At 37.9% G+C, this 26,062-nt stretch overlaps 1 protein-coding gene across 3 annotated transcripts in view; it reads left to right on the forward strand.

The window, feature by feature from the left end:
• The window catches only part of BMP2K (BMP2 inducible kinase), a 121,781-nt gene that overhangs the window by 69,042 nt on the left and 26,677 nt on the right, over positions 1-26,062 (forward strand). For all 3 annotated transcript variants that reach the window (XM_027971124.2, XM_027971125.2, XM_042251543.2), the window contains exons 7-13: positions 2,239-2,371; positions 8,661-8,764; positions 11,569-11,648; positions 15,749-15,909; positions 23,346-23,530; positions 24,615-24,713; positions 25,498-25,682. In XM_027971124.2, coding sequence (XP_027826925.2) covers positions 2,239-2,371; positions 8,661-8,764; positions 11,569-11,648; positions 15,749-15,909; positions 23,346-23,530; positions 24,615-24,713; positions 25,498-25,682 — 947 coding nt within the window. The remainder of the gene's footprint in view (positions 1-2,238; positions 2,372-8,660; positions 8,765-11,568; positions 11,649-15,748; positions 15,910-23,345; positions 23,531-24,614; positions 24,714-25,497; positions 25,683-26,062) is intronic.

Below are 26,062 nucleotides of genomic sequence, written 5' to 3' on the forward strand. Positions count from 1 at the left end.
GCTGCAATCCATGGGGTCACAAAAGAGTTGGACAAAATTTAGCAACTAAACAGCAACAAGTTTAAAATTTATTCCATTTACAGGTTAGTTATATGGAATAGCATTTCTATAATGGGTAACTGGATATAGCTGTGGGATGACAAATAGATACTCAAAGATAAAAAAGAAGCCAGAAAAATTATCAGAAAACAGAATGTATATTTATATGCTTGAGAGAGAGAGAGTTTTAATTTCCATGATACCATTTTTATGCTTGCATAGCTCAGATGAAATGCCTACAACATTTTAGGTGTGAATTTGAGAATATTGAGAAAAAAAATTAGTTCATATCAGTTAAGAGCTATATTTTGATCTTATTTCAGAATAGTATTTAGAGAGTTATGATATTGAGGTTAAAGTATTCATATAGCATATGTATTTTGGAGAAATTTATTTTTTACTTTGAAATTTCTATTGTAGGTTATTTTTATCCTGAGAACTAGGATGCTGATTTTATTGACCAATAGGAAATTCAGTGAGAGATGCTTCATGTTACCGTTTAATGGGGAAAATGGAAGATGGTGATACTCAACCCTCAAAATGAGGTCATTCATTCCCTCTTGTTTCCTGAACAGTTCTCATTGTATTGAATGGAAAAAGAGGGAAATGCCTTTGGTGTGAAAAAAATTAGGACACCTCCTTGTGTTCATAGTCTGTGAAGCAGAGTATTTTAAATTAATGTTTTTGAAGTACGCTGGCATTGCTATCTAAAATTGTTACCTGGGAACTCCCACAAGGTATACTCTAACAAAAGACACATTACTGAAGGTTTGATTGACAAGATAAAACTGGCTAAAAGGCAGATCTCCTTTGCCTCACTGTCATCTGGGCAGAGGAAAGGTGTAATTTAATGCAGATATTACACCATTAATAGTCATTTTTTTAGTGCTGTTAAGGAAGCCTTATGCTCAATTTGCAGTATAGAAGCTGAAAATATCTTCCTTAGAGAAAAATGCATCATAATTTTTTTAAAGCCACATTGAACTCGTTACTTCCATTCAGAATCTTTGTAGTTTTGTTAGTCACATAGTAAATAATCTAGTAATGTTTTTGAATGAATATATTGAAATTTCTAGAGTCTTTAAACTTTTTTCATTAAAGGACTATTGTAATATTTAAAATAATGTTTTATAAATTAATACTGTTGAACTCAGGAAGGTAATTCTGTATTTTGTGATCTTTGTAGCAGTTATAAAACTAGTGTATTTGTTAATTGGCTTGCCAGGTTGCTGTGTGAAGAAAAAGCCAACAAAGGAAAGCTGATGTGCTAATCTTTAGATAGGCCAGATTTCAGTTATTGCTGATGTAACTGTATAGTAACTACTGGATAATTTTATGTAATCAATGTAGAGTTAGAATTGTCCCTTACACTCATAACGCTTTGTAGGTGACACTTCTTGTGACAGCATAATGATCTCTTGAGCAGAAAATCACACTTTATTGCCACATCTCGGATCTGAGCTGTTGGCAGTTTAGCTAAAAATTTCCTGTGGTACTTTTCCAGACACAATTTGTGTCTTAGGGTGTTTTGTATTCGTTGTCAGAAAGTAGATTTATTGGCACTGTGATGACTATGAATCCATACAAGCAAAGCAGACAGGGCCCTTTCTGAATTTTATATAGATTACTCAGGTACAAATATGACTAGTATAATGTAGAATGGAAATGGTAGGATTATGTTTAGAAGTTGAGAATTAATTTTTATACTGTAAAATGACATGTGCTCAGTGAATAATCAGTGTTGATGGGTGTCTGATAAATTTAACTGTGCTGGCTAACTCCTATTTGAAACCTGGAATTTTAAAATGTGTTTTATAGTGAATTTTAAAAATATTCTGCTGCAGGGAGCTTTGTGCTTGGTTTGTTGGTTGTTACATGCTAGCTGTGTACTAAATATATATTTTCTTTGTGAAAGAAATAAAAATGTAACTTTTCTCCCAAAGGGAAGCAGTCACTTCTAATTTTAGTTCTGTCATTCGTGATCTAGTGTTCTATGAGAGCATGAATTCAGACATCTAGCCACACACATTAACTTAAGTTGTAATTTGTGAAAAGATTGAGCCAATATAGAAACATTAAGCTTTTGTTTTTTAAATAAGATATTTAGTTTTTCATTTGTGGTTTTTCTTTTGTTTGTTTGCTCTTGTGATCAAGTTGATACTTGAGTTCTGATGATATTCATGCTTCTTTGTTTTCCAGGCCCTGGGATGTTTACTGTATAAACTTTGTTTCTTCACTCTTCCTTTTGGTGAGAGCCAGGTTGCCATCTGTGACGGCAGCTTTACCATCCCAGACAACTCTCGTTACTCCCATAACATACATTGCTTAATAAGTAAGTACTTGGACAATTTATGAAAAGAATTGTAAGGTACTATACGTAGGGCCTGCTATTTCCGTTCCTTTACCTAAAACTACTCTTTTAATTTCATGTTATTATAATTTTGTAGAACTACTATAGTCAAGAAATACATTTGAAAGGATGTTCAGGGACTTCCCTGGTGGTCCAGTGGTTGAGACTTTGCCTTCCAACGCAGAGGGTGCTGGTTTGACCTCTGGTTGGGGAGCTAGGATTCTACATAGCTCACGGCCATAAAACCAAAACATAAAAACATAAAACAGAAGCAGTATTGTAACAGATTCAATAAAGACTTTAAAATTTATCTACATCAAAAACAACTTTACAAAAAGATGCTTATAAGACTTTAATAGGAATGAAAGTAGACTGATTACTGATTAGTATATGGATGTTTTTAAGCTCCAGATAAGCTTTTATAGAACATAGAGATTATGTAATTAAGGAAACTGGAATTTGTGGAAAAACTTTACAGCATAACATTTCATTATCCAGTCTTTGTACTTTTGAAATCAAAATAACCTGATCTGTTTCTTCTTTAGATCAAACTATTTCCAATTTAAAATTGTAGTTTATTTGCCACGTTTTTTTACTGTTTATTCCTTGTTGATTATAAAATCAGAAAGCAACCTGAAGTGTAATAATTAGAAGGAGTAATCCTGTGGACCTTTCATTCCAAAAGAACACCTCAATTTTTCTTACAGTCTCTTTTGAGAGTTTTTTCTTCCTTTTCGACAGATACTGTAACTTAATTCCTTTAATATGCACACTGTATAATTTCTGCAAAAGATGATTTGTTATACATTTGGTGATTGACTAACTTTTGTAATTTATGAGGCTCATTTAACTCAAAAAAAAAAAAAAAAAAAAGAGCAAACACTCCAAAAGAAAAACAATCAAAATGGAGCATTAAAGGATATATGTTGCTTCACTTGGCAAACTTATTTAAAGCATAATCTTCTTTGTTTCTTTAAAGAAATCCACATTGCTTTAATGTGGATTTGCCCATACATGTTGGAAATTAGAGGATTATGTCAGCTGAACACAAAAATTATACTGCTTCACATAGAGTGTTTTTCCTAGGTGAGGGGAACCAGAGTAATGGCGTAGGGGAAGTGGTGTTATAATTCACAGGGGAAAGGAAATAGCCCTAAGCTTGGCTGCTTCACTGCCAGCATGAACTTTCAGCTCTAATTGGAGAATATTAAATATGAGTGCTTGTACCTGGGGTTTCCTTCCCAGAGAGGTCTACCTCTCAGCTTTTGTGTGACTCTCTGCTAATGGACGACTTCCTGAAGAGCATCCTTGCTGGCTCAGAACTGCACTTTTATCTTTATTGGTGGAGAACCTCCTAGTCTTGTTTTGATATGTTTTTCTGTCCTTTTGACAGCTTTCAGCCAAATAAGCTACCTGCCTGGGCAGTCCAAGTTGCCTTTTCAGATACCAATTAATGTTTTTGTCAGTGTTCTGATGACTGAGCTGTATAGGTTTTCAGTGGTTTGTCCCAGCTCTCTTTCCCCATTAGCCTTGTTATTTTTAGCTTGCCATTTTGTGGAATGTTTTTTTAAAGAGCGAGTATACCTTTCGAGTATATATGAATAAACATCAGACCCATCAGCCGCTCTGTCTTAACCAGGTGCTTTCTTCCTTCATTGCAAAATTTAGGGCATTAGGAGCATGAAAGAACTCTGATTAATTGGAATGCTCAAAAAATAGATTGAGGAATTTCCTTTGGCTGTTGAGTGTTCTAGCCAATTGAAATTTAACCTTTCTTTGAAGCCCTTGTTATAAATCACCATATCAGTGGCATGGTTTTGTTGTTAAGTATTTATGTTTTTATCACAATTGGACTGAGGATTTTATTGAGGATCTTGCAGTGTCTGCTGATTGCCAAAGGTGAGAGATGGGCAAAAGAGATGAAGGTGGTCAAAAGGTATAAACTTAGAGTTATAAAGTAAGTCCTGAGGATGTAATATACAGCATGTGACTATAGTTAAAAATACTGTACTGTGTACTGTATATTTCAAGGTTGCTAAGACAGTAGATCTTAAAGAGTTCTCATCCCAAGGGAAAACAATGTCTAATTCTGTGAGGTGATAGATATTTGCTGTATCTACTGTGGTGACCCATTTCATAATACATATATACAGAAAGTCATTATGTTACTCACATAATGAACTTCTGTCTGACCTGGGCTTTCCTGGTAGCTCAGCTGGTAAAGAATCTGCCCGCAATGCAGGAGACCCTGGTTTGATTCCTGGGTCAGGAAAATCCTCTGGGTAAGGGATAGGCTACCCACTTCCCTGGTGGCTCAGTGGGTAGAGAATCCGCCTACAATGTGGGAGACCTGGGTTCAGTCCCTGGGTTGTGAAGATTCCCCTGGAGGAGGGCATGGCAACCCACTCCAGTATTCTTGCCTGGAGAATCCCATGGACAGAGCAGCCTGGTAGGCTACTGTCCATGGGGTTGCAAAGAGTCAGACACGACTGAGTGACTAAGCACAGCACAGTTCTGTCTGACATATTTTACTTAGCATATTATGTTGCTGCTGCTGCTAAGTCACTTCAGTCGTGTCCGACTCTGTGCGACCCCATAGATGGCAGCCCACCAGGCTCCTCCGTCCCTGGGATTCTCCAGGCAAGAACACTGGAGTGGGTTGAGACTTCCTTCTCCAATGCATGAAAGTGAAAAGTGAGAGTGAAGTCACTCAGTCGTGTCCGACCCACAGCGACCCCATGGACTGCAGCCTTCCAGGCTCCTCCATCCATGGGATTCTCCAGGCAAGAGTACTGGAGTGGGGTGCCATTGCCTTCTCCAGCATATTATGCTACCCTCATGTTTATTCATGTTGCAAATGGCAAGCTTTCTTTCTCTCTTTTTTAATGACTGAATAATATTCCATTGGTACATATACATACATAACACACACACACTTCACATTTTCTATATCCATTCATCCACTGATGGACACAAGTTGCTTTCTTGTCTTGGCTCTTGTAAATAATGCTGCAGTGAACTTGGGGGTGCAGATAGTTTTTTTGAGTTAGTGTTTTTGTCTCTTTCAGATACATACTCAGAAGCAGGATTGATGGATTATATGATAGTTCTTTTTTCAACTTTTTGACATACCTCCATACTGTTTTCCATAGTGGCTGTACCAGTTTACAGTCCCACCAACATTGCACAGGGGTTTCCTTTTTTCCACAATCTACCAACACCTGTGGGGCTTCCCAGGTGGCTTAGTGGTAAAGAATCTGTCAATGTAAGAAGACACAGGAGATGCAAGTTCTGTCCCTGGGTCAGGAAGATCCCTTGGAGGAGAAAATGGCAACCAATTCCAGTATTCTTGCCTGGGAAATCCCCATGGACAGAGGAGCATGGCAGGCTACAGTCTGTGGTGTCACAGAGAGTCAGACATGACTGAGAGACTAATATACACATACATGTATACTTTTTAAAAGTTGATTTTATATTTGCAGTAGAAGCAAAGTTAATGGGAATGGCCTTGTGGTGACTCACATGATCATTTTAAGTTGGGTAAATAGGGGTGTATTCTACCTTCTTTGTCTTTTCTAAAAAACTTAGTAACTTGATGCACTTTTAGATCAATTAGATGTGTGTATTCATTAACCCAGCAGTCCCCAACCTTTTTGTTACCAGGGACGGCTTCTCTAGTGGCTCAGACAGTAAAGAATCTGCCTGCCAAACAGGTGACCTGGGTTCAATCCCTGGGTCAGGAAGATCCCCTGGAGAAGGAAGTGGCAACCTACTCCAGTATTTTTGCTTAGACAATCCCATGGACAGAGGAGCCTGGTGGGCTATAGTCCAGGGGATTGCAAAAGAGTTGGACACAACTTGGCAAGTAAACAGCAACAACAGACAAACTAAACAGCCTCCAGAAAATGTATTCCCACATGAAAACATGAGTTAGGGGAGTTAGAGGTCCTTTTTGTTTGCTTGTAAGGTGATGTCAGTCCACCGACAGCCTGCTTACTTAATCATTAGGAGATGTGCTATGCTTAACTTGAGAGAGAGAGTTACCTATACAGATAACAGATAACGGTTAGAAAACATAAAAGCTCAAATTTATTTATTTCTCTTCAATGCTTCTCATCTACTGTAAAAGAAAAGAAATATATAGGGTTGCCTAAAGGATTCCCATTCCTCTCTAGATACTCAAAAAACCTTTCCCAAGATTATGCCATGCCAGGGAAGTGTATTTTCGTACCCTCACTGTTCTCTACTCCTGAAGAATTTCTTCTCCTGAACCACATTTTGTTGTTATGTCACTGGTCTGCACGAAGGCGGGTGTAAGACCTGACTGCGTGTCACTCATTGTAGTTTCTTAGGGATATTGCTCACTCAGTGTGAACCATCTTTAGAAAGACTCAGAGGAGAATTTACTCTTTGCTTTCAATGTTAGAAGTGGTGCTTTTTCTTAGCACCTAGTTTGTTTTTAAGAATACTGCAATTCATATAATGGATCATGTTGCCCTATCTGTGTTGACAGCTAGAGGGCTAAATTTTTCCAGTTTTGCCCCTGCATTTGTAGGACCAAACATGTAACTTCTTTACTGACAACATTATCCCTCTTTTTTCTTTTTTTTCCCCTTTCAGCCATTACTTTTTCATTAGTCTTAATTTTCTCATATATTAAAAAAGAATTACAGTTTTGTATGCCACTTCAAGTCCTCTATAGGAAAATATTTATAATTAGCTAGTATTGAAATAAGATTTTAAAGGCCAAATAAACTGAATTGTTAGGATAGAAAAGTTTTAGATTTATGAATTTTATAAGTTTCTTGTGATTTGTTTCATTTTTACAAATTACATGGATAAGCATTTATAAAAGTCTGTATAAATGTATTCCTATATCATGTACTGTTGTTGCTTCTAAAACAATGTGTGTTGCTATCAAGATAAAATATGGTTTTGGAGGATAAAATAAACCTTGTAGATTTTTTAGATCTTTTCTGGAATGAGGTTGAATATCAACTAATAAATAATAGAATTAAATGTTTTGGGTTATTTCATTCTAACAGATGATAAGATAATAAAATATCAACTTTATAAGTGGTATATGTTAGCCTTTCTAAGTGTATAAAACCAGGTGACATACAGAATATAATAAAACTGAGTTCAAAATCTCCCAAATAAATTGTTTGTGCTTAGTGTTGTTTGCCATACAACCATGTTTTTAACCAAGTTAACTTATCCTGCTGTCGGAGATGTATTACATATTGTTTGTTCAGATATTACTTACGATTGAAAGGATTTAATTTTGATTTGTAATATTACATATGATTGAAAGGAGGATTTAATTTTGATTTGTAATATTCAGGTAGTTATTTATATACTTTTATCTCCAAACATAATTTTGTTAGCAAATTTCAGAATATTGTCTAATTAATGCTATAAATTTTACATTGCAAATAGGTTTAAAAATGATTTGAACACGATAAGAATTTAATCAATGAAGCAGAGTTAGAACATGAAGAATACTGTAACAAAATATGGTTTTTTCATGTATAGGATGGAGTAGAAATGTCGGCCTTCTTGTGACATTGTAATTTAGCAAGTAGTTCAAGAAATGTAGTGGCCATTTTGGTTAGAAAAAAGGTCAGGCCTTTCAAGCAGTGCTGTAGGACTGGTGTGAAAACTGTTCAAAATAGAACCATAAACCTTTGCTTGTATTTCTAAACATGTTGTGGATAGCATATTGAAATTGAAACAGAACTATGATGAATATTGCTGTCATCAGTGTGGGAAGAAAACGTGTTTTAAGAAAACAATGGTGCCAACCCTGTACTACTTCCCTATACTGCTTTGTTAAATAGATTGTAACACATACAGTTTAGTCTTCCTCTTCATAATTCAGAAGCCCTTAAAAATTAATAGATACCTAAAAATATTAGTAGGTATGTTAGAATTATTTTAGATAATAGTGAAAATAAGGGCCCTTACTATATCCCAGAAATTTTCTTGAATAATTCCCGTGTTGACTAAACTCACTTTTTGTTTTGTGTCAGAGTCTCAGAAGATTATTCATATTTGTAATTCATGCTTTCAGTACCGACCTGTCCTAGGATTCATTTATCTTTAGCTTAAGATAATGTATAAAGTAACAATTTTTGTATTTTCTATAAACATTCCCAAAGTTTACTGGAAGCATCACTAATCTTAGAATGGAAGTATTTATCTTTTTAATGTGCCTCTAATTGCTTCTATGTTCAGTGAAACTTCTTAACATTTTGATTTATTCTTGTAGGGTTCATGCTTGAACCAGATCCAGAGCGGAGACCCGATATATTTCAAGTGTCATATTTTGCATTTAAATTTGCCAAAAAGGATTGTCCAGTCTCCAACATTAATGTAAGTAGTTTTTGTATTATAAGTATCATAATATATATGAATTTAAAAGTTCATCATGTGTGGGTATATATACTTTCAAAGTCACTTGTTTCATGACAAGTGATCTAACAGTATATTTGTAAGTAGTATTTTTGATGCAAAGCTGCAGATACAAAGTATATGTGCTGGGGTGCTCTGGGGAGCTACAGTAGACTTGATGGCACTCACTGCAGGACACTTTACATCATTGAGGGGATCACAGTGGCATCTCTGAAATAGCACTGACTATTATTAAGTTAACTATTGAAAAAGCAGGACTGTTAGATTTTGGGGGAGCATGGTGGGGCCGGGGGTGTCATGAAAAATGGCTGAGGTACTCAGTATTCTGTAAACCGAGAAAGTTTGGTTGCCCTTGGTGTACAGAGCATAGGCATTGTAAATGCAGAGAAGTGGTTCAGGTCCACAGGACTGGAAAAGGTCAGTTTTCATTCCAGTCCCAAAGAAAGGCAATGCCAAAGAACGTTCAGACTTCCTCACAATTGCAATCATCTCACATGCTAGCAAAGTAATGCTCAAAATTCTTCAGGCCAGGCTTCAACAGTATGTGAACCGTGAACTTGCAGATGTTCAAGCTGGATTTAAAAAAGGCAAAGGAACCAGAGATCAAATTGCCAGTATCTGTTGGATCACAGAAAAAGCATCAGACTTCCAGAAAAACATTTACCTTGGCTTTATTGACTATACCAAAGCCTTTGACTGTGTGGATCACAACAAACTGTGGAAAAATTCTCAAAGAGATGGGAAGATGGGAATACCAGATCACCTGACCTGCTTCCTGAGAAATCTATGCAGGTTAAGAAGCAACAGTTAGAACTGGACATGGAATAACAGACTGGTTCCTAATAGGAAAAGGAGTACATCGAGGCTGTATATTGTCACGCTGCTTATTTAACTTCTATGCAGGGTACATCATGTGAAATGCTGGCTGGATGAAGCACGAACTGGAATCAAGATTCCTGGCAGAAATATCAGTAGCCTCAAATATTCAGATGACACCACCCTTTTGGCAGAAAGCAAAGAGGAACTACAGAGCCTCTTGATGAAAGTGAAAAGGAGAGTGAAAAGCTGGCTTAAAACTCAACATTCAGAAGACTAAGATCATGGTATCAAGTCCCATCACTTCATGGCAAACAGATGGGGAAACAATGGAAACAGTGAGAGACTATTTTCATGGGCTCCAAAATCACTGCAAATGGTGACTGCAGCCATGAAATTAAAAGATACTTACTTGTTGAAAGAAAAGCTGTGACCAAGCTAGATAGCATATTAAAAAGCAGAGACATTACTTTGCCAACAAAAGTCTGTCTAGTCAAAGCTATGGTTTTTCCAGTGGTCATGTATGGATGTAAGAGTTGGACCATAAAGAAAACCAAGTGCCGAAGAATTGATGCTTTTGAACTGTGGTGCTGGAGAAGACTCTTGAGAGTCCCTTGGACTGCAGGGAGATCCAACCAGTCCATCCTAAAGGAGATCAGTTGTGGGTGTTCATTGGAAGGACTGATGTTGAAGCTGAAACTCTGATACTTTGGCCACCTCATGCGAAGAGTTGACTCATTGGAAAAGACCCTGATGCTGGGCAAGATTGAAAGCAGGAGGAGAAGGGGACGGCAGAGGATGAGATGACTGGATGGCATCACCGACTCGATGGACTGGAGTTTGAGCAAGTTCCAGGAGCTGGTGATGGACAGGGAGGCCTGGCGTGCTGCGGTCCATGGGATCACCAAGAGTCAGACACAACTGAGGGACTGAACTGAACTGGGCTCGGTATCGGTTTTGTATATTTGGGGAAGTTGCTTAACGTTTGTTACTTTTTCTGTAAAACAAGGATGATAATTATGAGGATTAGAAATAATAACTGTAAAACCCAGTGTATCGTTCAAGGAAGCTGTATTATAGCTGACACCATCAGAAGGCTTTGAATTGCATCTGTTGCCTGCACCCTGTACTTAACTATATTGGATTAATAGTACGTGACAAGTCTGCTAACTTGAATCAAGGTCTAGAATCAAACACTGAATTTAAGCTGTTTTCACCTTGAGTGGCCTGACTTTTTCTTACAGGTTTCCTTTGTGTATAACTTAATCCACTCCCCTAAGAAAAAAGAAGGAATTTGGTGCCTTTCCTTTTCAATTTTTGAAGTTCTTGTTACGTCAGTGTAATATATTCTCGGTTGAAACTGAAAGTCATTGCGCACATTCTAGTAATGAATTTTATTTAACATTTGCCTGGATTTTTAGCTTTTCACTCTGCAAACATTTATTGAATACTTTGTGAATTTTTTTGAGTAATTATTGTAAACTGAACACTAGAGAGCAGAAGCAAATCAGTGAAGCCTCTGCTCTTGTTTCCTGGACTTGACAATGTCATGAAAATTACCTCCAGTCTGTAAAACAACACTTTATTCATGTACTTGGTGTTTGCTTCTTTTCCAGTGTGTGAAGTAGTCATTGTGTGATCCTTTATACCCCAGATTTACCCATTTGTAAAGTGGGTATAATATATATATATAATAATATTGTTCTGTTTATTTTCCAAGGGTTTCTCTGGAACACAAATAAGAAAGTGACTCTTGTGTGTAACACATAGTGATATTTGTGCATTAGATTGGGCAAATATGTGTCAACTTGTACAAAATGAAGATGTGAAGAAATAGTTTCTCACAGACAGTGCTCTTAAAGTTTACGAATATATTTGTAGTGTTTCAATAAAACTTTCTGCAGTTGAAATGAAAATTAAAATGAAAAGTTTTCTTTTTTTCTTCCAAGAATTCTCCTATTCCTTCAACTCTTCCTGAACCGATGACTGCTAGTGAAGCAGCTTCTAGGAAAAGCCAAATAAAAGCCAGGTAGGCCAAGCTATGCTGAAATTTGAAAAGGCATTTATTAAAAAAAAAAAAAAAAAAAGGTGGGGGGAACCATACTCATTTTTAATCCTAGCAGATGTCATTGATTAAATAGCATCTTTACCCACAAAAAATACTGTATTCCTTACTGCATGTAGTATGATGTTGAGATAGCAAGTTCAAAATAAGCTTTTTTGTATGAGATAACAGGGTTCGACAGTAGTCGCGCTTGAACTGCTCCCTCTCCACCTTCATGAAGTGATTGTGTAACTGGTGATGTTACGTTGGGTCATCTTATAGGTGGGACTTGTCGTTATTTCATCACATGACAACTGATTTATGAAATGTTATGTTTTATTTTATTTGTAATGACCTTTTATTGACTTATGAAAAGAAGAGCTGTATATAATTTACAATGAATAGTTACAGTGGCAACATTTTTAAGACCAGTAGAGGACTATTTGTTGTTGTTCAGTCTCTCAGTCGTGTCTGACTCTTTGAGACCCGTGAAATATTACAGTGTTTTAAATAATTTTATAGTTATTCACTACATTAGTGTTTGATCCAGATTATGTAGGTTAAGGCCTAAATTTGCGTAATGGTTGAATTAATAACAACTTTTTCTCCTCATGCTTTTTTTTTGAGTTTAAAAGTGTGTAGACAGGATTGTATTTTAGATTATCAGACAGGTATAGTTTTATGTTTGGGGAGATTTCTCGATCACAGCTGATTTTTGTATTGTATTTCACTTATGCAAAGTATTTTGACATGAAATACATAAAACCATTTGTCACACACTTGTTATATGCAGGATATAGACATGGAGAACACAAAGAAAAAGAAGCAGTGTACGTCTAAGGAGTTCATATTCAAGTGATGATACACCAGCGAACAGTTACAACTTGCAGTGATCAGGCAGCTGAGAGTGGAGGAAGGGAAAGACTGGGCACAGAGGACAGGAGCACAGGGGGAATCCTTTCCCTGGGGGTGGGAGTTGCTGAGCTCTTTCCTGAAGGATGAATACTCTAGTCACTTGGAGTAATGGGTAGGAAGCTATGACAGGCAGACCTTTCAGGTGAGACCAGCCTTTGTGAAGCTGCAAGACTGGAGCATAATAAGGGCACATCTGCAGGAGGTGGGAAATGAAGCTGAGGAGGCAGGTGAATGTCAGTCATGAGCAACTTTATTCTGTGTCATGCTGAGAAATTTGGATTTTGGCCTTTAGGCAGGTGAACCTTGTAGTCAGTTTGCTATTTGGAACTTGGTTGTGAGATGTGTTAGAAATAATCTGCTATTTGTAAATTGTTGAAATATCAATTGGGAATGACTTAATTTTTAAAAAAGATATAGCATCACTCTAAAACTATTATCTTCATTCATTTGAATTTAAAATACTCTTGAGTAAGAGACAGAGGAGTAAAGTTACATCTAACTTGCAGGGATCCAGTATGACTGACTGTCTTACTCATGATATAGCTGGAGTTAACAGCTGCTGTTACAGTTGAATGGTCATTATGAATTATTGTCAGGCTTGTCAGCTAGTTTTATTGTTGTCTTTTAAAATAATTATTTTGTCAATGATTAAATCTTTAAGTAAGTATAAATTTTTTAAAAAGCATGAGTCAACTGAAAAATAATGCTTTGTCTTTTCACCATGACACAAGCTATAGCTATATACTTACAAACAAATGAAATAGTTAACAGAAATTCACAGAGCTATTCATAGTATGTTAAACTATATATTATGTATATTAAATAATAGGGTTCATTGATCCTTACTGGTCAGCAATATAAATTTACTTTTTATTGATAGTATCAGTAAAAATTATAAATGGTAAAAAATTAATCTTTTTTTCCATGTGAAAGGTATATTTCCAATGAGGGGGAGAAGGGGAGTCTTTAAATAGCCAGTATCATTATTTACATGTTTTAAAACTTTTATGTATATTATCTACCTGCCCTACCTTCAATCTGTGAACTTTTTGTTTTACTTCTTAAAAGTTCCTTTCCATCCCCCCAAATTTGCATCTGCTCTTGGGAATGTTAAACATGTGAAACTTACATGATTTGTATCTTCAAGATGGCAGGGTTGAGAATCACTGTCCTGGCCGACAGAAACACTGAAGGATTTTAAGAGAAGAGAGAGTTTATATTTTAGGAAGATTGTTCAGGTTAGTGAGCGGAAAGAAAAGAAAGCAAAACAAAAAAAGCTACTACTGTAGCTCTGTGTCAGCTACAGTAGTGCAAATGAGGTTGTATAGCAGTGTTGATACCAGTAATTACTCAGTTTTTCATTTCAGTTAAATTTGTATTTTCTCTTTGCCTAATTCATCCAGGCATTTTCTTCCCATTTTTTTCACAGGCTGCTTAATGTCTTTTACTCTCTGATGAGGTCATATTTATTTTTGTACCTCCAGTTCTCACCTGAGCCTTCTCTAGCCAAGTTAGGTTAAAGGTAGAATAACCCCTCTGTCAAACTCTTGACATTACTAGTGTTAGTGCTAATTATTTTTTCTGTGTTTTAGTTTCCTGAACATGTGCCATATCTTCCCAGGTAGGCTGTAAATTCTTTGAAGACTGGGTACTGTCATGTTTGCAGGGTATCAGTAACAGTGATTATATAATAGATATTGGTGCATTAGGGAAATAAATTAGGAAACGCTAGACTCAACAATTGAGCCACCACGGAAGTCTGCACAGCTTTTCGATGTGGTTTTTAGACGTTTGCTGTTCTTGTGTGTGTTGTGAATCCTCTGTGGAGTGATTTATAATAAAATAAGAACAAGGCAGGATGAGGCTTTGCCTATACTACCCCTGAATAAAGAATGGTTAGACAAATGGAAAGACTGTGTATAATATTTCCACCAGATTGCCTGAGTTTAGAGAGTATAGCATGGGCTTTAGTGCCACATCCATAATCTGAACTCAGTAAATACTTGTTTAGATTAAATGAGATAATTGGTTAGATGCACATAGGATCTTTTATTGCCTTAAATTTAGTTCAGTTTTCATTGTATCATCTGCATTCCATCTAAAACATAAATACTATTCAGAAAACTGCCCGTATGCAGTGTATTTCTATGATTTTCCAAAGTCTTTCTATTCAGTTTCACTTCCTTTCTTTCTGAGAAGATAGTTGTTGACAGGGCTCCCTCTTGTGGTGTCTACATATAGAGGAGAGAACTACAAATCTGTGCAGTAGACAGATGTATAGGTCTGTCAAGGTAGACAGGACTTTCTCTACGTGCCGCAGATGTCCGCTTGATGAATCATACATATGCAAAAATTGTAAGTGTCAGGTCATTTGAAAATGTGCTAAGGGAACTTGGTAAAGAGATTTTATCGCAGTCCTTTTGAAAAGTGAACTTAGACTTATTAAAAAGTATATGAGTTTTTGTATTGAATTTATAAAAAGCAGAGTTGATAACTATGTAAGTTAAACATTTTTTGTGGCTTTTTTTGGAAGAGAAGTGTCTTCTCAGATCATATTTAGTGTCTCCTGATTTCCATTTGACCACTTCACATCTGTGACCTAAACTAGGTCCTAGTGTGAAAACATTTATATAATTTCCAATCAGTGTTTTAAGTCAAGCAATGAAAAAGATTCAAAAAGATGAAGGTGAGCCGGTAGCTCCACCTGTTAAAAGCTTTGGCTTCTTTTGTTTTATGTGCCCTAGGACATATTCTTTCTTTCTCAGGCTGAGTCCAAGCTAAGGAAGACTGTTATTTGTTGTTTATTTTTATTTTTCTGACTGGTTTAGGAGGTTGGCTCTCATTTTTGTCTAAAACCTTACTGAGAAGGCTTCTGTGTGTTTATTTTATCTCCTTAAAAGCAATCCTATACTCTTTTTTCTGCCAGCTTCAGTGGCAGACTATGAGTGGAAGCAATCCGGTTTGAGGAAGTTGGTTCATTTTATTTCATTTACTTCCTTATCTTTATTAACATTTAATACTTGATAATGAGACTTAGGAAGAAGCCAAGAGGACTAACATGATCATCAACAATAATAAATATGCATCTGCTGAAATAGATGCTTCATAGAACAAATAGTAAATTAGAAATAACCCCAGTATTTGGAATGACATGTCTTCTTCTGTTATAGAATAACAGACACCATTGGACCAACAGAAACCTCAATTGCACCAAGGCAAAGACCAAAGGCCAATTCCACTACTGCCACTCCCAGTGTGCTGAGCATTCAGAGTTCAGCAACACCTGTTAAAGTCCCTGCTCCGGGTGAATTCGGTAATCACAGGCCAGAAGGTAATACAGCCCTGCCATCCTCGTCCCCTTTATAGTTGATTTACATAAACCTTTTATGGCTTGGTTACCTAGCAGTGTAAATTATTGGCAGACTTATTGTGAAGCAGGTATATTATATAGTACTTTAAGGAAGATAAAGCTACTAATGTGTAATAAGCTCAGTTAGTTATTTTCCTAAAGTTCTCAGCAGTGGTAAGTTACTGGCAGTATAAAAGTATGGTATAAAAAGCTCACAACTTGCTCATCCCTAGAGTTATCATCAACTAGTAGAGTTGGAAGTTGAGACTAAAGTTCAAGAGTATAGAAAATTCTGTATTGTATTGGAAAGGAAGAATTTGAAACTCTAGCCTTACAAAGCATTTGTGTAAAATTGTTTTCAACCAGTATGTTTTAAATTAGGATACTCTGAACGGGCCTCCCAGGTGGCGCAGTGGTGAAGAAACTGCTTGCCAGTGCAGGAGAGGCAGAAGATGCGGATTCACTCTCTGGGTTGGGAAGGTCTGCTGGAGTAGGAAATGGCAGCCCACTGTAGTATCCTTGCCTGGAAATTCCACGGACAGAGGAGCCTGAAAGGCTGCAGTCCATGAGGTTGCAGACTCGAGCATGACTAAACAACTGAGCACTCCCACAGGGTGGATAAAAACCCACGTGTGGAGTCTCATGAACCTCAATTTCAGTCCTGTATCTTCTGTTTTTTAGTAATGTGTATTATGAAAGTATAGGATTGCTGTGAAGATTAAATGACTGCTCACTGTAATGCCTGCCACATAATAGGCCCTTCAGAAATGTTCACTATGAACTATTATTAGTACTATTAAGTAAAATATATGCTCAAGAAGACAGTATATTATCTGATGTAACATATGCCTGTGGTGATCAGGTATACCCGACGGAGGAATAAAAGGGAAAATAGGGAAATACAAAGTCTTTATGTCTAATTCCCATTTTACCATTTCTTAGCCTCACTGTTGTCTCTTCTGTAAAATGGGAAAACAGTTATTCTGTTTTAAAGAGTAAATAACAAGGTGTATTGTATCTTTGAAAATTCTGTTTCATAGTAAGCATTCAATGTTAATTTCCCTTTTTATAGCTTTCTGGGTTGGGAATGCTATTAGTCCTACCTATCATTTATTTCAGCCCTTCAGCCAGAGACCACTAGGAACACACTTACATTTGAATAAATTTTGTTTATTACTCAGATACCCTGGAAATCTGTTGGGAGTATCTCAGTAAGAAGGTGTCTGAAAAGACTTATGGAAGGGTTTGGGCTTGTTTTTGGTAATTTGGGGGAGGTAGGGGTATATTGCATGAAATGTTCCCTTAGTATCTCTAATTTTCTTGAAGAGATCTCTAGTCTTTCCCATTCTGTTGTTTTCCTCTATTTCTTTGCATTGATCGCTGAAGAAGGCATTCTTATCTCTTCTTGCTGTTCTTTGGAACTCTGCATTCAGATGCTTATATCTTTCCTTTTCTCCTTTGCTTTTCGCCTCTCTTCTTTTCACAGCTATTTGTAAGGCCTCCCCAGACAGCCATTTTGCTTTTTTGCATTTTTTTTCCGTGGGGATGGTCTTGAGTCTCCTGTACAATGTCACGAATCTCATTCCATAGTTCATCGGGCACTCTATCTATCAGATCTAGACCCTTAAATCTATTTCTCACTTCCACTGTATAATCATAAGGGATTTGATTTAGGTCATACCTGAATGGTCTAGTGGTTTTCCCTACTTCCTTCAATTTCAGTCTGAATTTGGCAATAAGGAGTTCATGATCTGAGCCACAGTCAGCTCCCAGTCTTGTTTTTGTTGACTGTATAGAGCTTCTCCATCTTTCGCTGCAAAGAATACAATCAATCTGATTTCGGTGTTGACCATCTGGTGATGTCCATGTGTAGAGTCTTCTCTTGTGTTGTTGGAAGAGGGTGTTTGCTATGACCACTGCATTTTCTTAGCAAAACTCTATTAGTCTTTGCCCTGCTTCATTCCGCATTCCAAGGCCAAACTTGCCTGTTACTCCAGGTGTTTCTTGACTTCCTACTTTTGCATTCCAGTCCCCTATAATGAAAAGGACATCTTTTTTGGGTGTTACTTCTAAAAGATCTTGTAGGTCTTCATAAAACTGTTCAACTTCAGTTTCTTCAGCGTTACTGGTTGGACATAGACTTAGATAACTGTGATATTGAGTGGTTTGCCTTGGAGATGCACAGAGATCATTCTGTCGTTTTTGAGACTGCATCCAACTACTGCATTTCAGACTCTTTTGTTGACCATGATGGCTACTCCATTTCTTCTGAGGGATTTCTGCCCACAGTAGTAGATATAGTGGTCATCTGAGTTAAATTCACCCATTCCAGTCCATTTTAGTTCGCTGATTCCTAGAATGTCGATGTTCACCCTTGCCATCTCTTGTTTGACCACTTCCAATTTGCCTTGATTCATGGACCTGACATTCCAGGTTCCTATGCAATATTGCTGTTTACAGCATCGGATCTTGCTTCTATCACCAGTCACATCCACAACAGGGTATTGTTTTTGCTTTGGCTCCATCCTTTCATTCTTTCTGGAGTTATTTCTCCACTGATCTCCAGTAGCATATTGGGCACCTAATGACCTGGGGAGTTCCTCTTTTGGTATCCTATCATTTTGCCTTTTCCTACTGTTCATGGGGTTCTCAAGGCAAGAATACTGAAGTGGCTTGCCATTCCCTTCTCCAGTGGACCACATTCTGTCAGACCTCTCAAGGGAACATTTCATGCAAAGATGGGCTCGATAAAGGACAGAAATGGTCTGGACCTAACAGAAGCAGAAGGTATTAAGAAGAGGTGGCAAGAATACACGGAAGAACTGTACAAAAAATATCTTCACGACCCAGATAATCATGATGATGTGATCACTAATCTAGAGCCAGACATCCTGGAATGTGAAGTCAAGTGGGCCTTAGAAAGCATCACTATGAACAAAGCTAGTGGAGGTGATGGAATTCCAGTTGAGCTGTTTCAAATCCTGAAAGATGATGCTATGAAAGTGCTGCACTCAATATGTCAGCAAATTTGGAAAACTCAGCAGTGGCCACAGGCCTGGAAAAGGTCCGTTTTCATTCCATTTCCACAGAAAGGCAATGCCAAAGAATGCTCAAACTACCGCACAATTGCACTCATCTCACTTGCTAGTAAAGTAATGCTCAAAATTCTCCAAGCCAGGCTTCAGCAATACGTGAACCGTGAACTCCCTGATGTTCAAGCTGGTTTTAGAAAAGGCAGAGGAACCAGAGATCAAATTGCCAACATCTGCTGGATCATGGAAAAAGCAAGAGAGTTCCAGAAAAACTTCTATTTCTGCTTTATTGACTATGCCAAAGCCTTTGACTGTGTGGATCACAATAAACTGTGGAAAATTCTGAAAGAGATGGGAATATCAGACCACTTGACCTGCCTCTTGAGAAATCTGTATGCAGGTCAGGAAGCAACAGTTAGAACTGGACATGGAACAACAGACTGGTTCCAAATAGGAAAAGGAGTACGTCAAGGCTGGATATTGTCACCCTGCTTGTTTAACTTATATGCAGAGTACATCATGAGAAACGCTGGGTTGGGAGAAACACAAGCTGGAATCAAGATTGCTGGGAGAAATATCAATAACCTCAGATATGCAGATGATACCACCCTTATGGCAGAAAGTGAAGAGGAGCTAAAAAGCCTCTTGATGAAAGTGAAAGAGGAGAGTGAAAAAGTTGGCTTAAAGCTCAACATTTAGAAAACGAAGATCATGGCATGCGGTCCCATCACTTCATGGGAAATAGATGGGGAAACAGTGGAAACAGTGTTAGAATTTGGTTGTTTAGGGCTCCAAAATCACTGCAGATGGTGACTGCAGCCATGAAATTAAGACGCTTACTTCTTAGTAGAAAAGTTATGACCAATATAGTTAGTATATTCAAAAGCAGAGACATTACTTCGCCGACTAAGGTCCGTCTAGTCAAGGCTATGGTTTTTCCTCCGGTCATATATGGATGTGAGAGTTGGACTGTGGAGAAGGCTGAGCACCGAAGAATTGATGCTTTTGAAGTGTGGTGTTGGAGAAGACTTTTGAGAGTCCCTTGGACTGCAAGGAGATCCAACCAGTCCATTCTGAAGGGATCAACCCTGGGATTTCTTTGGAAGGAATGATGCTAAAGCTGAATCTCCAGTACTTTGGCCACCTCATGAGAAGAGTTGACTCATTGGAAAAGACTCTGGTGCTGGGATTGATTGGGGGCAGGAGGAGAAGGGGACGACTGAGGATGAGATGGCTGGACGGCATCACGGACTCGATGGACCTGAGTCTGGGTGAACTCCGGGAGATGGTGATGGACAGGGAGGCCTGGCGTGCTGCGATTCCTGGGGTCGCAAAGAGTCGGACACGACTGAGCAACTGAACTGAACTGAAGTGAACTGAACTGAGGGGTATATTATCATGTAGAAGGAGAGATGGAAAAGCCTCATTTGGAAATGAAGCAGCATTCAGTCATATTGGCCAGGATTGAGAGAAGTTTGGTCATTTTTGTGGTTTGGACAGTGTTCCTGATTTAGCCAGTGTTGAGACATGATTATGGAGTGGACTTGTCATGATCCATCACGGTCACAGGATGGCCTTGTCTGATGCTTGGTGTTCTGTAAAACTGTTCACATTTATCAGGAGAATCCTCCATGCAGGGGTGTCAGGCCTGCCTCCCCATGTCAGGGGCAGCACTTCTCCTTCTTACATGCTTCCAGATTAAGTTGGGGAAGAAAACCTCTCCCCCCATATGCATACATCTCTGAAGATTTCTTTTCCCATTAAATCTTACATAAAAGTAACACATGAATAAAATTTTAAAAAATATTCATACAAATAAGTAATATTCAGAACACTGTAGATATCTCCATTCTTTTTCTTCCTGTAGTAGACTAGCAACAGTTTGGTGTACCTCCTCCCAGTCCTTTTTATGTTTTTGCATGTATAAACACAGATATAAATAATTCATGTTGGGTTAAATACAAATGCATTCATACTCGATACAGTTCTCTACAGCTTGATTTTTCTTAAACTCAATATGCTTTGGGGGGGGCCTCCCAGGTGGCTCAGTGGTAAAGAATCTGCCTGCCAATACAGGAGACATGGGTTTGATTCCAGGATTGGGAAGATCCCCTGGAGGAGGAAATGGCAACCCACTCCAGTATTCTTGCTTGGGAAATCCCATGGACAGAGGATCCTGGCCAGCCACAGTCCATGGGCTCACAGAAGAGTAGGACATGACTTAGAGATTCAGTAACAACAACAATAAACTTTGGAGAGCTATGCATAAATCTGTATGCATAGTGCATAGAGCTTCCTTGTATTTTTATAAACACTTTCAAGAATAATTTAAAAGGAACATGCATTTTGTTATAATTTTAAGAGTTGTTGCTCAGTCATGTCCAACTCCTTGGGACCCCGTGGACTGCAGCACCCCAGGCTTCCCTGTCCTTCACCGTCTCCCAGAGCTTGCCCAAACCCATGTCCATTGAGTCGGTGATGCCAACCATCTTGTCCTCTGTCGTCCCGTTCTCCTGCCTTCAGTCTTTCCCAGCATCAGGGTATTTTCTAATGAGTCGGCTCTTTGCATCAAGTGGCAAACATGCATACAGATTCCTTGTGTTTTATAGACATTTTCAAGAATAATTAAAAGAAACATGCATTTTCTTATAATTTGAAGAGTTCAGTTCATTTCAGTTCAGTCACTCAGTTGTGTCTGACTCTTTGAGACCCCATGAACCGCAGTACACCAGGCCTCGCTGTCCATCACCAACTCCTGGAGTCCACCCAAACCCATGTCCATTGAGTTGGTGATGCCATCCAACCATCTAACCCTCTGTCGTCCCCTTCTCCTCCTGCCTTCAATCTTTCCCAGTATCAGGGTCTTTTCCAGTGAGTCAGCTCTTTGCATCAGGTGACCAAAGTATTGGAGTTTCAGCTTCAACATCAGTTCTTCCAATGAACACCCGGGACTGATCTCCTTTAGGATGGACTGGTTGGATCTCCTTGCAGTCCAAGGGACTCTCAAGAGTCTTCTCCAACCACACAGTTCAAAAGCATCAATTCTTCGGTGCTCAGCTTTCTTCACAGTCCAACTCTCACATCCATACATGACCACTGGAAAAACCATAGCTTGACTAGACGGAACTTTGTTGACAAAGTAATGTCTCTGCTTTTTAATATGCTATCTAGGTTGGTCATAACTTTGCTTTGGAAGAGTTAGAAATGGTCATAAAACTGTCTTCATAGAGATGCTGTATTTAAGGCCTGTGGAGGTTTGAAGACATTAACATTGATGAGAAAGAGTCCTCTTTCTCCTTGCATGCTCCCTCCTTTTCCCCCTTAGGATTAAATAGTCACATTTGAATTTACAGTAACTTATTGGAAGAGAATATAGAAATTATTGTCATTTTCTCTTTTTAAGGTGTGTATTTCATCCTCTTTTGTTATTTCTAAAGTTTGTTTGTAGGGTTTTCCTGTGGTACAGTTTATAAAGCTTATAAATAAATGCCTGTTTAGGAGCCAGTGTTAGTAGATTTTTCTACAGTAGCATTTAATTTTGAATATCTGTTATATAAAAAGTTCTTTGGGGTGCTAAAATAAATAATAAGTCTTCACCCCATCTCTCAGGGATACTAGTTAGGAAATAGCCATGTAAACAGTTAATGTGTGCAATGCTGAGATAAATGTTATAAAACCAAGTGGAAGCTTTAGATGAAAGAACAAGGAGGAGAGATTTGAGATAAATTTTAAAGGATAGCAACAGTTGCAGTGCGTGGAAACTGTCATTTTGGTTAGAGAATCCTATCAGCAAACATGCAGACTCAGGATGCAGACTCAGACCCATCATACAATTGAGAAATGTGGAACATTTCAAACTGGCCTGGCTGGTGTGTCCATGGAGAGAGAGAGAGCAGAAAATGACGTGTTTCTAAGATAGTGACTTGTTCATGAGTTGTAACTGTCAAAATTAACTTTCATGAATACTTTTGCTATAGTAAATAATCCATATAGACTACATTCATATGGAAGTTTCTATAAAATAAGGATATAATGCCTTCGTTAATGACTATTGAAATGAGTGTTTTGAAGTCCAACCATTTTATTGAAATCATGAGTATTTTTAATTTTTACTCCATGAAATGGAGTCTATTTGCCTTGCAGTGTTGTATTAGTTTCTGCTGTGCACCAGAGCTCTACCTATACATGTATCACCCCTTTTTTGGACTCCTTCTCATTTAGTCACCACAGAACATTGGGCTGAGTTCCCTGTGCTCTACAGTAGGTTCTCCTTAGTTATCTGTGTTATATGTAACAGTGTATATATTTCAGTTCCAATTTTCCTATCCATCCTATCCCCTTGAAATCATGATTATGTTCATATACGTCTTTGAAAACCTCTTTTAGGGCCACTGAAACCTGGAAATGGCCCCGAGATTTTACTGGGTCAGGGGCCCACTCAGCAGCCTCCACAGCAGCATCGAGTCCTTCAGCAGCTACAGCAGGGAGACTGGAGACTGCAGCAGCTTCATCTGCAGCAGCATCATCCTCACCAGCAGCAGCAGCTCCTTCAGGATGCTTATATGCAGCAGGTGATTCTGTTACTTGAGATACAGAAGTGTCTGTATCTTTTATATATAGCTTCTACAGCTGTGAAATTCATGCCAATTGTAGATAACAGTGAATTCCCTTTTGAGTCATGGGTACGTTGAACAGTGGACTGAAGTAAGCAGGTTGCTCAGTTTGCTGCTTATTAAAGAAAATGCATTTTATTTGCATTCTGTGAGATCCTTAAGAATGCTCTGTGGAAATAGGCTGCATTGTGGCTTTATGAAGCACCCAGTCATTGGCACCAGAAATAAGTACTGCAGTTTATGATGAGTAGTATCTTTTGAGTTACATTTTGAGTTCATATATATACAGACTAATAAGGTTGTTGAAAAGGTGATATTAGGCTTTCAGAGGTAGCATTGTCTTGGGTTCTTGTTCTTATTTTTATGTTTTTCTTTTTTTGCCTGTTTTGGGTTAAGTGTGTGTTATGTATGTGTGTAGGTGTATGGGGGTCAGCATTTAGAAGGGACATAGAAAAAAATGGCCTTAACTTCTGTTTTGTTCTTTGCCTCATCAGAATCTGCAGATTTCTAGTGTTACTAAACTATTTTAAATTTAATGGCTGTTGTTATCATCCTTCTATCATTTCCTGAACTATTTTTGAGCCAGTTATATGCATGACACTTCTTATGGGTGCACTCGTGGTCTGCTCTTGACTGATAGACCCAGAGTGAAGAGGCGTTAAATAGGGGTGCCATTGGACGGCCAGAAGATATCATTGAAGGGGAGACAGGAGAGTGGGAATTTACTGTTATAATTCCTGCAGACAAATCACTTCAGGGTCTTCATCAACTGGTAAATGGGTTTAGGTTTCTTCCATACATCCTTAAACTGTGCTGAAAATTACTTTTAGTTGAATCTATTATGTTGCATTGATTATTTTGAAACCAGTTCCAATAAGCAGATGTAAGTTCCAGTCACTTACTGATTATAGGTATTTCACATTAGTGTTTGACTGTTGAGTACCCAAGTCATTGTTAATGGTAGGATCAATACTTCAAAATAAAAGGCTATGGGACAAAAATGGCATGAGTAATATTATTGAATTTGTTTTTCAAATTGTAGTATCAGCATGCAGTGCAGCAGCAACAGATGCTTCAGCAGCAGTTGTTAATGCATTCAGTGTATCAGCCACAACCTCCTGCATCACAGTATCCTGCAATGGTAAGTGTTACATAACTTTTAGAGGTTGCTTTTAGAGTATACACTACAGTGTTGGAATTCACAGTGTGAATAGTATTTTCTAGAATTTAGTAATTCAGAATTAACTCAAGTTAATTAATGGACATATATTTTATCAAAGCCAGTTATGTGTGCTCAAGCAGTTTTACATTGGGTTGAACCTGGATTTGGCAGATCATAATTGACTGACAGTATTTTTCTCTTATCTCATAGTATAAGGATATGACTGCTTACCCAAGATATCTTGTCATATGTTTCTTTCATTTGACAAATATCTATTGAATAAAAAAAAGTAAGAAAAGAAGGAAGCCCAAAGGAAAATTACATTTGCTTCAGACAATAGTTTGACCTTTTTTTTATAGCAACCACCATACTAAGTGACTTTAAACTACTGTATTGTTTTTTTCTTAAACTATTTAAAGGAGAATTTTTGAATCCTGCTAGGTGAGCCTAACTTTCCAGTTTCTTAAAAATTGAGGTATAATTGACATAAGATTATGTTAGTTTCAGGTAGATTATAATAATTTGTTGTGTGTCTGTATTACAAAATGATCACTACAATAAGTCCAGTTAAACAACTTTTAAAATAGATTTATTTTCCCTTGTTGTAATGTTCTGCAGAAGCTGCTCCTTCAGATGAAAGTTGATTTTCCAGTTTCTGATTTGTTGCCAGTGTGAAAAGGAAGGAGTGAAGTAAATGGGTACACTGCTGATAGTGCTTCGTGCCCTTGAGCGTTGTTTTGTGTGATGGCCTGTTTTGTTTCAGATGCAGCAGTATCAGCAGGCTTTCTTGCAGCAGCAGATGCTCGCTCAGCATCAGCAGTCTCAACCACAGGCATCACCAGAGTATCTCACCTCCCCTCAAGAGTTCTCCCCAGCCTTAGTGTCCTACTCTTCATCACTTCCAGCTCAGGTTGGACCCATGATGGACTCCTCTTATAGTGCCAATAGGCAAGTATTTTTCCACTGAACACAAAGGAAATCATTGTGGGAGGGGGTGTTACAATGGAGTTGGAGTCATTTCATCAATTCAAGTGGCTCCTGAATTTGGAGCCTATCTTTTTGGCGAGTCCTCTCTTACGTTTCTCTTACTAGTCCTCTCCTCTGGTCCCTGTGCATCTCTGTCCTTCCTTCCATTTTCATCAGTTAGTCCTGCTAACTGCTCTTTGCAGATAAGGCTTAGCAACATCCAGCAGCATTTAAGGCTAAGAAAAGGAAAAGGAAAATTATTGTCAAAAGCAAAGCTATTGTGTCTCAGCACAACCAGGGCATAAAATCACTTTATTCAGTAGTGATTTTGGAGTGATACTGTCTGTTACGGCAACTGATTT

Source organism: Ovis aries, chromosome 6, assembly GCF_016772045.2.
Source record: "Ovis aries strain OAR_USU_Benz2616 breed Rambouillet chromosome 6, ARS-UI_Ramb_v3.0, whole genome shotgun sequence".
NCBI lineage: Eukaryota > Metazoa > Chordata > Mammalia > Artiodactyla > Bovidae > Ovis > Ovis aries.